We start from the raw sequence: 13178 nt of genomic DNA, 5'->3' as shown, positions 1-13178 counted from the left end.
ATAGCTGTAGAAAGGAACAGCAGTTCTACATTTTCTTTACAGGGTTTCTCTGTGTAGCCCTGGCTGACCTGGAACTCTCTCTGTAGATCAGGCTGGCTTTGAACTCAGACATCTGCCCACCTTTGTTTGCCTCCCAAGTGCTGGGACTGAAGGCGTGTATCACCAGTTCTACATTTTTAAAACTTCGATCAGTTCCACTGTTAGCTCAAATGAGAAAAACTCCAAAAACTACATTTATATCAACTGGCAAAGTACTATTTTTGTGGCAACAGTGACTGTATACTGCTCTTATACCTACAAATTATACATTAAATGAAGCATTGATTATGAAGCTTCATGTGATCTCAACAATAAAATGCACCAGTCTGCTCTTATCTCATTAGTTCACTTTCACTTTGAGCATCTAGTTCTACCTTCCAGAAGAGACAGAGACAGGCAGGCAGCACCTTGCATAGATGGGCGTGAGGTTTAAACATAAGCATGCATTGGAGCTGACTTAGATTGCCTCTGCTACAGAATAAACAAGTCAGCTGGAAGGTAAACAACAACAGCAACAACAAAGCCCCTTTCCTGACCTTCTCCATGCTTTCAGGACCGACATCTAGAAAAGCTGGAGGTGGAAGGAGGAGCCTTACACTAGGAAGCAGTCATAGAAAGCAGTACCAAACAGACTAAATCCTGTCCAGGTTGCAGAGGCCATGCCTAAAGGCCCAGCCAAGTCTGCTGCTCTGACTTCATCAAAGACAGCAAGTCCAACTATGAGGGTAGAAAGTCGTCTTCATAGTTCTAAACCCTGAGGAACTTGAACTTTTGGCAATTCATAAAATTCAGAGTATCTGTGCTCACAGTTTCAGAGAAAAGCAAGCAACCAGCACCTGACTGCAGTTATCAGCTAAGGGGATAAGATGACACAGTTCTCTCAAGCAGCTCTGTTCCAAGTTAGAGTATTATACACCAAACATGGAACTCACTACAAACTTTCTACATCTGAAGCTTCTCAACCTAAGGGCTAAATTTCATGCTTAGAGATTTGTTTAACGTTTTATTTATGTGCACATGTGTGTCTGTGTATTCATATCCACAGATGTGTGTGGGTATGGGTGCCAAAAGAGGATGTCTTGTCCCCTGGAGCTAGAGTTACAAGTATTTGCTTGACACGAGTGCTAGGAACCAGACTCTGATCCTCTTCATGAGCAGCCAGTGTAACTAACAGCTGAGCAAACTCTTGGTCCCTACAGGCTGTTTTTTAAAATAGTAAGTTGTTTCCCATGACTAATAAACCTTCTCTGTAAACCTATGTTCATACTATGACACACCAGTATACGCTATAGGGTGTCTGCTATTTTTAAAGTTACTATATATTAAGAGCACTTTCTATTTAAAATTATAAATTGGTGAACAAATTCATCTAAAGGACAGACTTTGATTCTAAATAATTTTTACCCAAATGACAACTTAAGACTCATCCCCTTTTTTCAAAGATTAAATAACTTTGTTTCTCAAATTAATTTTGTTATTGCTTAGGCCTTGAATCAAGAAATATTATACCCAAGTGCAAACAGGAATAACCATTTACAAATAGACCATTTGTGTTACTAAATGTTAAGATAAATACAAATATCATCCATGTAGGTCTAGTGACTTAATTTGCATGTGGAACAAAAATAAATGCAAAACCTCTAAGAACAAGACTGTGGGACACTCATTCCAGCTAAGTGCACTGAGCACTTGGCTTTCCGCTATGTCTGTGACACAGCCCTTTCTCTCATAAGGAAAAGCCTCAGGTCCTGAAAAGGGACTGAGGCTGAGTCAGACTGCCTTTAGAAAGCCAAGTCTGTGGTCTCCATGCTGAAGACAATGGCTGTCTCAAAGATGTAACCAGAATGAGGAGCAAGCCTATTACTATAGCTTTGACAAGACATGTCCTCATCCACGGCATTTCTCTCAGGAAGAACAAACTTTTAATAGTTTACAATGTTTCCACCTTACAAAACAATAACATAATAATCCCTGAGCCTTAGGTGTTTGTGTTGTAGATATGTCGGTTGGAACTGGGCTCCATAACTCTGCATTTTGATTGGTCTTCTGTTGTGGTCTTCACATGATGCAAAGAGACATTTCCGTGATGGGGGTGAAAACGTACAGACTAAGCAAGTTGTAGTTGTACATTTAGGATTATCTACCTACCTACCTACCTACCTACCTACCTACCTACCTACCCACACACTCACACACACATATATGCATAGAGCAACAATTAAAGAAAAAAGAGGCCATGAATTTGAAAGAAATTAAGGAAGAGAACGAGTACATGGAAGGTTTGGAGAGAGGAAAGACGGGAAATGGTAATTATATTATAATCTCAAAAAATTGAAAGTCAAAACAAAAAAACAAACATGAAATGGTTCTGGCTTGGATAATGAACACTAATTTACTAAGTGTTACAACCTTTAGTTTAGTAAGGTATACAGTCCCTAGTATATGTTAATCTATTCCTAAACTATTAAATATTAGGAAGTAAGAGTTATATTTAACAAAGGTAAGTGTAAAAACTTAAATGTAATGGAAGTAAATTATTGCTAAGTTTCAAATTCAGAGCTTACTTCATATTAGAGAATTTCTCAGTTGAATAAGTTTCATGAACTGATTGCATAGATTTTTACATATGCATAAGTTCCTAAAACTAAAACCAAAAAGGTCACTACCTTAGTCCTTACCAGCAATCAAATCAACACACTTCCTTACCTTCTTAAATGCCTCGGGCATACACCGCTCCATAAATCTTTTGCAATTCTCATCAGACTCTGAAAGACCTTGGTTAAACAAATAACATGTAAGTTAAGTAGGGTTCAAGTGCTTTTTGTAGACATTGAATATTTCTCCTAAATTAATACATATAGACCTTTATCTCAAAGCATTGATTCGTAAGCAATTATTAAATACAGACATGTATTCTGCTGTCAGGGTATACTGAGAAATTAGCATTCAGCATTCAGCCAGACACGAGTTAGGCCTGAAATGGACAGTCTTAGGGCTCCATGTCACAATGGCTCCCATGACCAGCATGTGTATGGAGGCTGGAGGACAGCTTTCAGGAACAAAACGCTCCTTCCATTCTACTATCTAGATCTCAGTGTTATAACTTAGGTCGTTAGACTTGGAGGCAAGGGCATTTACCTACTGAGACAACTCACTGGGTCCAGAATGCTTCTATCTCCTAAACTTAGTAATGAATTTTATCATCGGTAATATTGATAAACAATTCTATTTTCCAGAATCCCTGCCTAGCATCCTAACAGGCTCTTAATAAATGCCAGTGTTGGGAAATCAATACTAAATGCACCATAGATGTCTGCCGAGATTAAACTTGATGCATTTACATTTAATCATGATAGTAAACTATGCATTTCTCCCGTCCCCGTCACCCCTTCCTTTCGCTCTCATGGCCTTGGTCTCATAGAAGCTAGGGAAGTGTACTGCCAAACTCTTCCTATTCTGAAAAGCCTGAAATTGAGTCCAAATATGAAGTGCTTTAAGCTGCTAGGGGAAAAGTTAATTTTTGTCTCTAACAAAGCTCTTCAATTATATTATAAGTAATCTTATGCTCTACTAGAAAGGAAAACAGCTGATTTAGTCAAAGCTTTTATCATCCCACAGGGAATGACAAAGACTGAGAAAATAAATGGTGTGACCAAAATCACAGACAATGATTTGCCTTTGACCTACATGAAACCATGCCCCGCAACCAACACCTGAGGTGTGGAAGCTTGCTTACCAAGTCTGGCTAAGTAGGTGGAAGCCAGCAGGCATTTGCCTAATGACTCTTCTCTCTTGTACGGGATAGACCAATGATCAGTCAAAACGCGGCTTTCCAGCTCATACAAATTGGTTGTAGGAAATTCAATTCCTTCTCCTGAGCAATTTCCATTTTCATCGTTCTTCTGAGATGAAAAAGAGAGATGAGCATTAAAAAAAAAAGCAGCACTCCAATTAGTGACCCCCGCCCCCAGTACTCAGAATTTAACACAGAGCAGATACTTAATCAACGGTAGTTATGTATACCAATAGTGTGAATTCATCTTTCTCAAAAATTACTTCACCAAACTCCAGAAATTCTCAACTTATCATTCCGATATCCCCACTCCCTCTCAAAGGTTATCGTTCCCTTGAATTCTCATTTTCTCTTTATAAAATATTAAAACTACATCACTGTTGGTCACGCTGCTCTTTCTCTTTCTACCTTTGAGGCTGAGCTTGAAGGAGGCATCTAGCCTGCTGTTTTTATCTCCCCACGTGGCACTGACAAGAACTACTGATAATCCCCAATCAGGATCCCAGAGTCTTTACTCCCCCAAAAGACTGCTGTTATGCCCACAACAGAACTTTACACAGCTTTAAACCAACCATGTTTCAATCTTTCCCCAAAACTTCTCAGGAATATTTGATCTTCTGCCTGACACTTCTCTTAAAAAGCTAGGTTTTGCCAGGCAGTGGTGGCTCACGCCTTTAATCCCAGCACTTGGGAGGCAAAGGCAAGCAGATTTCTGAGTTCAAAGCCAGCCTGGTCTACAAAGTGAGTTCCAGGACAGCCAGGGCTACACAGGGAAACCCTGTCTCCAAAAACAAAAAACAAAAAACGGCTAGGTTTTTCTTCCTTTGCCGATGCCTACTTGAAGGTCTGGTTTTTCCTTCTCGTCACCCTTCTCCTTTATCCACCAACTGTGAGTCCCTCAAGCCTCTTCTCTGTTCCAGCCATTCTCTTCATATTTATTTATCTGTTCTCCAAATCTCCACTATGAACCATAGACAATTCATAAACTTCTTTTGATTTGTAAAGTTGTGCGTGTGCATGTGTGTGTGTATTATGTGCATGTGTGTGTGTGTGTGTGTGTGTGTGTGTGTGTGTGTGTGTGTGTGTGTATTATGTGCATGTGGGTGCCCAATGAGGGCATAAGAGAACACTGAATTCCCCTGGAGTTAACAGGCTGTCCTAACATTCCCACTGTGGGTGGTAGGAACTAAACTCCGGTCCTCTGCAAGGCAGCAAGTACTCTTGACCATCTGAGCTCTCTCACCAGCCTCAGACGACCTATACATTTCTAACTCAGCATAGGTCTCTCTTCTGACCTATAGGCTCACAAATAGAATCTCCTTTAATATCTTTTCCAATTCAATATGTGTTCCAAAACCAAGTTCATGTGCTTCTCCTTATTCCAGTCCACTTCTCCTGTCTTTCATGCTCGCAAATGGCCCATCTGTTGAGCAGTAAATCAGAAACCAGGAGAGCATACTTAACATTTTGTTTTCTTATCCCTCTCGATCTCATCATTCTGCCTAAACTCCTTCACTCCTCTCAACTCCGTGCACTTCGGTCTCCACGGCCACCTCCTAACCCACTTTACTCCTGGACGCTTCCTAACTGGTGGGGGTGGGGTGGAGAAAGGCCACAGACAACCCTCCACCCACACTGACCTTAAAAACCACAAATCTAATGCTAACCTCAGAATACTTAATGTCCTTAAAAGCAGTTTTTAAATGTTCACCAAGGCCTTGTGGATGACCTATCTTCTGTCTCCCTCTCCAGCTTTCTGTACTCTTGTTTCTCTAAGAGCTACTAGCTTCCTGAGAGGCACAACATCGGAATACTTCTGAATTACCACTTTGCTGCTCTCATAATCAAAAACCCTACTTCCCTTGGTCTTCAAGTAGAGTGGGGCTTTGTGTGCCCAGCTTGATGTCTAAGCCTAAGCTACGAAAAGGGAATATTACCTCCTAGCTCTGGACTCTTATCATTCAGATACTATGTACTGAAGAAGTCCAGGATAAATAAGAGGCCACCTATGTGCACCCTGTCCAACAGCTTTGTTTGGGCACCACTGGAGCCAAGCCCCGAAAGCCAGGGAAAGAACTTGCAGATCCCAGACTCTAGCCATTACCTTCAGTTTTAAGTGTTCCTGCTGAAGCCCCAGATGTCATGTGCAGCAATAAACTGTTTCCTGAGGAGAAGTCTAAGGCTGTTTCCTGCAGAACCGACGGCAAAATGCTGTTGTATACCACATATTCACCTTTGCCAGCTTTAGCCTACTTGATTCCTATGCATACTTATTTCAGAGAAGACTGCCTAAACCAGGCCAAATTTCATCCAAAACTCATCCTTGCCATTCTGAAGTACTCCCTCATAGCATTTAATCACAAATGTAATTGGATATTTGTTTATGTTTTTTTGAGACAGAGCCTCACTAGGTACCTCTGGCTATCTTTGAACTCACAGAGATCCACCTGCCTCTGCCTCCCAAGTGCTGGGTTAAAGTCGTGCGCCACCGCACCCGGCTTCCTTATGACTTATGTTTATCCCCACAGGACCACGCTGCATATGGCACAGACCTACTCACTTTAGATCACCTCCTATCTCCGGAGACAAATGCCCAAGTCCAAGTCAGTCCAGAGTAAATACTGTCAAACAGGACTTAGCCCATGCAAAGATGCAACTCTTAATGGGCTGAGGGAAGACATGCCTTTAGTTTTCACCAAGCTAACTTGTGAAAAGGAAAGCAAACAGAACCCCCGACTGTCCAAAACCTTCAAGTTGTTTCAAACCTAATTTCAGTCATGCCATAATTCATCCACGACAAAATAATAAAACCATTCCATAAAAAACACTGAAACTCCAATAAAGGAAAAATCCACTATTATAGGACAGAAATGATAAAGCAAGAAAATTAATTTCCATTCCATATCAATGGAACTTTTCAAATGTGTATCAAAACTCATAATTTAACACCACAAAGTTATATCCATCAGAGAAATATTTCCCCCGAAGGATAAAACATGGATATATGTTACAATATAAATACACTTCAAAATGTTATCCTAAATCAAAAAAGTCTGACATGTTAGTCCACATATTGTATCATGCGACTTCTGTGAATGTCCGCAAGAGGCAAAAGCACAGCCACACACGACAGGCTAATGGTTAGCAGCTCTTGGGGAGTTAGAAAGGAGAGTAACTGACAATGGCTACTATGGACATGGTGTTTCTTTTTTAGGTAACAAAAACATTCAGAAGTTAAGGGTTATGGTGGTACACACACCTCTGTATACAAATACTTTTTGGCATGTAAATTATATCTCAACAAACTCATTAGGAGAATTAACACATTATGGGTAGTGATTATAGTCCCTTACCAAGAATTTTAAAACAGCAGAACTTTATGATCTGTAATAAGATATAATACCTGTGGCCAGTATGACAGTTTTAAATTAACCATTTAAAAATCAAAAAAAAAGAAAGAAAGAAAGAAAAAAAAAAAAAGCCGGGCGTGGTGGCGCATGCCTTTAATCCAGAGGCAGAGGCAGGTGGATTTCTGAGTTCGAGGCCAGCCTGGTCTACAAAGTGAGTTCCAGGACAGCCAAGGCTATACAGAGAAACTCTGTCTCAAAAACTAAAGAAAAAAATAAATAAATAAAAATCATGATTAGGGTCTGACAGGTTAAAAATAACCTGCGGCCTGCTAAGTAGTTAACGTTTTTAGCCTATAAAAAGGGGGGAATAAGGAGAGTTGGGGTGTATAGGAACAAGATATACTATATATGTCTGAAATTGTCAAAGATGGTAGTTTTGAAAAGGAGGGCAAGCTATGTAATGCACAGTGCAGGCAGCACTAGGGTGTGAGGAGGAAGCTGCTTCCAACAGAGATGGGAACTTCTGGGGGGAGGGAACAGTGGTGCGGGTGCGTGTGTAGGCTGCCTTAGGATTCCGAGTCACCATTTTGTGTTGGGCCTGATCTTGGCAAAAACTATATGTTAAGCAAAGCAAAACAAACACCGCGCACGAGAGCTTAGGACTGTCCTACTGTAACATAGTTTCAACAGACATAACATATGGGAGGCATTTAAGGAAAACTCAAGGATGTAATATATTATTTTCTTATTAGACATGAAAAGACATCAAATCTCAATGATAAAAGTAACCACTAATGATCATTTATTCTATGTTGATTAGAAATAGTTTACTAACAAGGTGCTTAAGACTAGAGAACTGACGCAAAGAACATCCCCCTTCTCTAGGAGGATGGTAAGCAGCCTAAGATCTCAGTCTCCAGGCAGAGCCACAGAGCACACTCAGACCAGGACTGATTTATTTTCAAAAACAGCAACACCTCGGTGTTTCCAGCTTCATATACAACTAGAAGGAACTCCTTTATTTTTTACTACTACTTTTGCTTAAAACTAAAATTACTTACTTTTAAAAATATAGTTTACAATGCTTAATGAAGATGTTAGAGATGCATAGTTCTGAACTAAGGCAGAGGGGAAATGACCCCTTTAACCGACAAACCGTTAATGATATCAAATCTGAATTTAGTTACCAAGGACAACACAATGCAGATAAGCCCATGTATAAATTATAAATGTGCTTCGAAATTGGCCAGTTCTAAAATAAAATCAGTGATTAATGTTGTATACATATGCATCTTAAGCTATTTCCCAAGTATGCAATTACTTTATTTCTATATATACTATAGATATGAAAATATAAACAAGGTCTAGTTTCTGTATCTGGTAGAATCTGAACATTGAGTCAATTTAAAAAACTGTAACTGTAACTTCCTCTGTTTGCAAACTCTCCAGACTAAGGCACATTATTTCCTCACATTGCCACTGTGGGGTGTGACTACTGCCCCAGAGGATCAGCAAACATATTTATATTTAGCATATGAATTCTAAAAGAAATATGTATCTGCCTAACTTCTTTTTATGTTACAAATCACAATTAGCAATGGCCATGAGTTACAGCTCATCATCTACAAACTAGCATGTCTGAAAAGCCAAAGGAAGCAACTTAACTGAGGGCGGAGCTTTAAAAATTACTTGACATTTACAAATAAGCCTTTAAATTAATGTCATGGCCTTAGCTTTTATTTAGGAAGCCATCCCAGTGTAGTTAAAAATGAATCAATACACTGCTCCTTGATACAGGGTACATTATGAGAGGTTAACACCCCTTGTTGAAAGAAGCAAAATCTACCAGTAAATAGATAAGCTTCCATATGCCAATCTACTGAACTCACACATGTAAAGATTATTTGACTTAGCCAGTGTGTGTGTGTGAGGGGCGGGGGGCAGGTGGATCTCTGTAAAGCTAGCCTGGTCTAGAGGGAGGAGGGGCAAGCAGATGGATCTCTGTAAAGCTAGCCTGGTCTACAAAGAGAGTTCTAGGACAGTCAGGGCTACTCAGGGAAACTCTTTCTACAAACAAACAAAGATTATTTAATTTAATGAAGAAAAGACTGCCAATGTTGCTCAAAGTATATTTTAGTATCAAGGGGGCAGGAGAGATGCCTCAGCAGTTAAGAGCACTGACTGCTCTTCCAGAGGTCCTGAGTTCAATTCCCAGCAAGCAAATGGTGGCTCACAACCATCTGTAATGGGATCTGATGCCCTCTTCTGGTGTGTCTGAAGGCAGCCACAGTATACTCATAAACATAAAATAAATACATTTTTTAAAAAAATCAATTTATTTTAATATCAAACTATCCTACTTGCAAACAATTACAATGTAGTCAAAAGAACTTCCAAATTTCTGGCCACATACAGAAAACTAAAGCTGACTAAACTGTAGCTAAAGAAGACAAGTGCTACTGCCAATAGCTTAAATCATGAAACCATTAATACTTAATTCCACATCACTGATTTACAAAAACTTTCAGAAAATCTTGAAATTGTCCACTTTATTTATACTGTATTTTCAAAAACAATTCAGTTGCGCATATCTAATATTTGTTATTTCAGATTAGAGAAACAATTCCTAAAATCCTGCTAAGATGAGATGAATGGGCACCCAAGTGAAAGCAGCATATACAGGGACCCTGAGCCGCACCCTCACTCATCCGGAACAGAGGAACCAGAGCCTCACTTCCTACAGCCCCTTGCCTAGGAACAACAGCCATCCCTGCATTTACAGTAAATAGAAATGCCAAGTCACAGCGTGTGAAGTAGCTCAGTGGGTGAAGGCGTTTGCTGCCAAGCGTGACAACTGATTTCCCGGACTTACCATGCTCCTGAAGCTGTCCTCTGTCCCACCCACCCACCCACCCAGAGAGAGAGAGAGAGAGAGAGAGAGAGAGAGAGAGAGAGAGAGGAAACATATGTAATAAAGACAATTTAAAACAAAAAGCTTAAGTTCCAGTCCCCTTAGACCTAAGGCATGCTTAACAAATTTTCCAGTTCCTTCCTTGATAGGTGGAAAGGCAAAGTTTCCGAAGCACCACTCCAGAACCCAGGAAAATGCTTTTACAAGGAGCGAACAAGGTGCTGGACAGATGGCTCAGTGGTCAGTGGTTAGGAATGCTGGCTGCTCTTCTAGGGGACCTGAATTTGGTTCCCAGCATCCATATGGTAAGCCCGAGGCTTTCTACAACTCCAGCTCCAGGGAATCTGATGCCCTCTTCTGGTTTTCACAGGAATGAGGTATGCACGTAGTCCACAGACATATATGCAGCCCACAACTCACACATGTAAAATTAATTTTTAAACATGTTAAAGTGCAAACAAGCGGGACATGGTGGCTCACACCCGGTGCCAGCAGTTGGGGAGACTAGGCCATGAGTGAGTTACAGGACATCCTGGTATACAAAGTGAGACCTTGTCTCTGAAACAAACCAAACCAAAAAGCACAAACAAACAAACTAGAATTTATAGTGTCCACAACAAAGATCTGGGCATGAAAGGATTACCCATTAAAACTTTATTCTTTTCTTCCAAAGCACTAGTAATTTTTTTAAATAATTAAAATGCAATATATCATTCTGGATATGAAAGAGGTCGCCTTATCTAGAATGGAGTTGGCATTTGTTCTTAATTTCATTTTTTAGGTAATTTCACACATTTTCTAGGTAGTCTGAATTGTGGCTTCTGCCACCACACTTGGCTTTGTGAGCGTAACTAAGATCCTGAACCTTCCTGGTGTATCTCAGTTTCCCTCAGTTAGAAACAGGGACTAGGATTAACACAGAGGCAGCAGGAAGAGAGCATAAAGCCGCCAGCCTCTCTTCAGGCTGTTTGTAAGCACTTCTCTCTCAGCTGGACTGACTAGACGTGGTAGAGTAGAGGCACTTCAAATGTCCCACATCCTGAGAACTAACAGTTCAGACAGGAATCTGTTTCCTTCCTCCCTCTTCCCTCAGATGGTAGTCTCAGGAAGAATGGCCCCTATAGGTTCATATATTTGAACGTTTGATTCCCAGATGGTAGATTATTTAGAAAGGACTAGGAGGTGTGGCATGTTAACAGGAGACACTTTGGGGTTTCAAAAGACCAGGCCAGGCTGAGTATTGCTATCTCTCTGCCTCCATCTTGCAGATCTGCTGCAAGGTGTCAAGCTACTGCCCCATTGCCATGTTTGCCTGCCTTCCACCACGCTGCCCACCATGATGGTTATGGACTAACCCTCTACAACTTTTAAATGCTTTTATATGATGCCTTGGTTATGGGTTCTCTTCACAGCTACAACAATAATTAAAACACTTCCTAGTCTCTGAAAGTTTTGTGAAATCCTTCCAATCAATGGTCAACGTAAGACCTCAGGAATTACCTACACTGCAGTCCTTTAACACTGCTTTAGCTGAGAACCTTCTCATGCTGCTTAGACTGACACAACGTTCATCTAAGTGCCATGCCTTGGACCTGTGTCCTCTCCCTATACAAACTGCCGCCTGTCTTACTCAGGGTTTCTAGTACTGTGAGAAAACCCTGATCAAAGCAGCTTGGGAGCAAAGGGTTTATTTATTTGGTTTACACAGTCCATTGAGGGAAGCCAAGGCAGGAAGCTGGAGGCAAGAGCTGAAGCAGAGGCCATGGAGGAGTACTGTTCACTGGCTCGCTCCCTGTGGTTTGCTCAGCCTGCTTTTTACAGTCCAGGACCACCTGCCAGGGGTGGTACCTCCCACAGTAGATGAGCTCCCTTCTATCAATCATTAATCATGAATAGAACAAATATTTCAAAAGAGTGATGGCAACAAATAAAAACAAACAAGAAGATGGCCCAGAACGGATTCTTCCATCTAACTTAGTACCTCTAATAGTAAACGCTGCCTTAGACCTTAGGAAAAGAACCCAGAAGACCAAGCCACTTCTCAAAGCTCTCCCAATTCAATATGAGTGAAAAATAACAGTATCAACATAGTGGGAAAATGCCACAACATGTAAAAGTTTCTATTAAAATTCAAAAAGGGCAGGGAGAATGAATAAAAGGTTGTGTAATGGAAGGTTATACTTGATGAAGCCTTAACTGACAATTACCAATAAAGTGATTAACAGCACACTGGGTATGTTAGTCTTCGAGGTCTTAGGGGGCTTGTGGAGCTGAAATAAGATTGTTCCTACCCTACCAGCGACCACAAGGCTGTGTTAAGTCTACTTTGTAGAGAATGGACAAGTGCAGACAAGTGCAGGATCAGACCGACACTAGCAATGCCATGGATTAGCTCTTCAAGTCAGTCAACCAACCCAGCGAGAGCAGAAAAAGGTGGCGGGGCGGCAAGGCAGGCCAGCCAGGAGAAAAGCCTTTTGCACCGACAAGGAATCATAATGCCGTGTCATGTTTTAAAGCTGACTTTCTAAAGTATCCTCTAAGAGTTCACTAATTTGCAGGTTTATTTCTGCAATTATTAACATACAGAATCTAGGTCAAATGTTTTAAACATGCTAATAGTGTTCCAAGTTATCTTTCAAAATGCTTAATTTCTTTTTTTTTAAATGCTTAATTTTAAATCTACAAATGTACACAATCTCCCAGATGGTATTTTTGATACGCTGTTTAATATATAGACAACAAAAGGACAGTTTAAAAGTGAAGGAAGGGCTGGAGAGATGGCTCAGTGGTTAAGAGTACCGACTGCTCTTCCGAAGGTCCTGAGTTCAAATCCCAGCAACCACATGGTGGCTCACAACCATCTGTAATGAGATCTGATGCCCTCTTCTGGTGTGTCTGAAGACAACTACAGTGTACTTAGATATAATAATAAATCAATCTTTTAAAAAAAAAAAAAGTGAAGGAAACGCCAGGCATGGTGGTGCATGCCTTTAATCCCAGCACTCAGGAGGCAGAGACAGGTGGATTTCTGCGTTTGAGGCCAGCCTGGTCTAAAAATGAGTTCCAGGACAACCTAGGCTATACA

At 40.7% G+C, this 13178-nt stretch overlaps 1 protein-coding gene across 5 annotated transcripts in view; it reads right to left on the bottom strand.

Annotated features, from left to right (window-relative positions):
• Usp24 (ubiquitin specific peptidase 24) overlaps positions 1 to 13178 on the bottom strand; it is a 130634-nt gene that overhangs the window by 101459 nt on the left and 15997 nt on the right. For all 5 annotated transcript variants that reach the window (XR_003954974.1, XM_006503180.4, XM_006503177.4 and 2 more), the window contains exons 2-3: positions 3776 to 3941; positions 2746 to 2813 (exon numbers count right to left, since the gene is read on the bottom strand). Coding sequence is in view for 4 of the 5 variants with exons in the window: in XM_006503180.4 (XP_006503243.1) it covers positions 2746 to 2813; positions 3776 to 3941 (234 nt within the window). In the remaining variant the exon portion in view is untranslated. The remainder of the gene's footprint in view (positions 1 to 2745; positions 2814 to 3775; positions 3942 to 13178) is intronic.

The sequence above is a fragment of the Mus musculus genome, chromosome 4 (assembly GCF_000001635.26).
Source record: "Mus musculus strain C57BL/6J chromosome 4, GRCm38.p6 C57BL/6J".
Taxonomy (NCBI): domain Eukaryota; kingdom Metazoa; phylum Chordata; class Mammalia; order Rodentia; family Muridae; genus Mus; species Mus musculus.
This window is presented reverse-complemented; position numbering and strand designations above follow the sequence as displayed.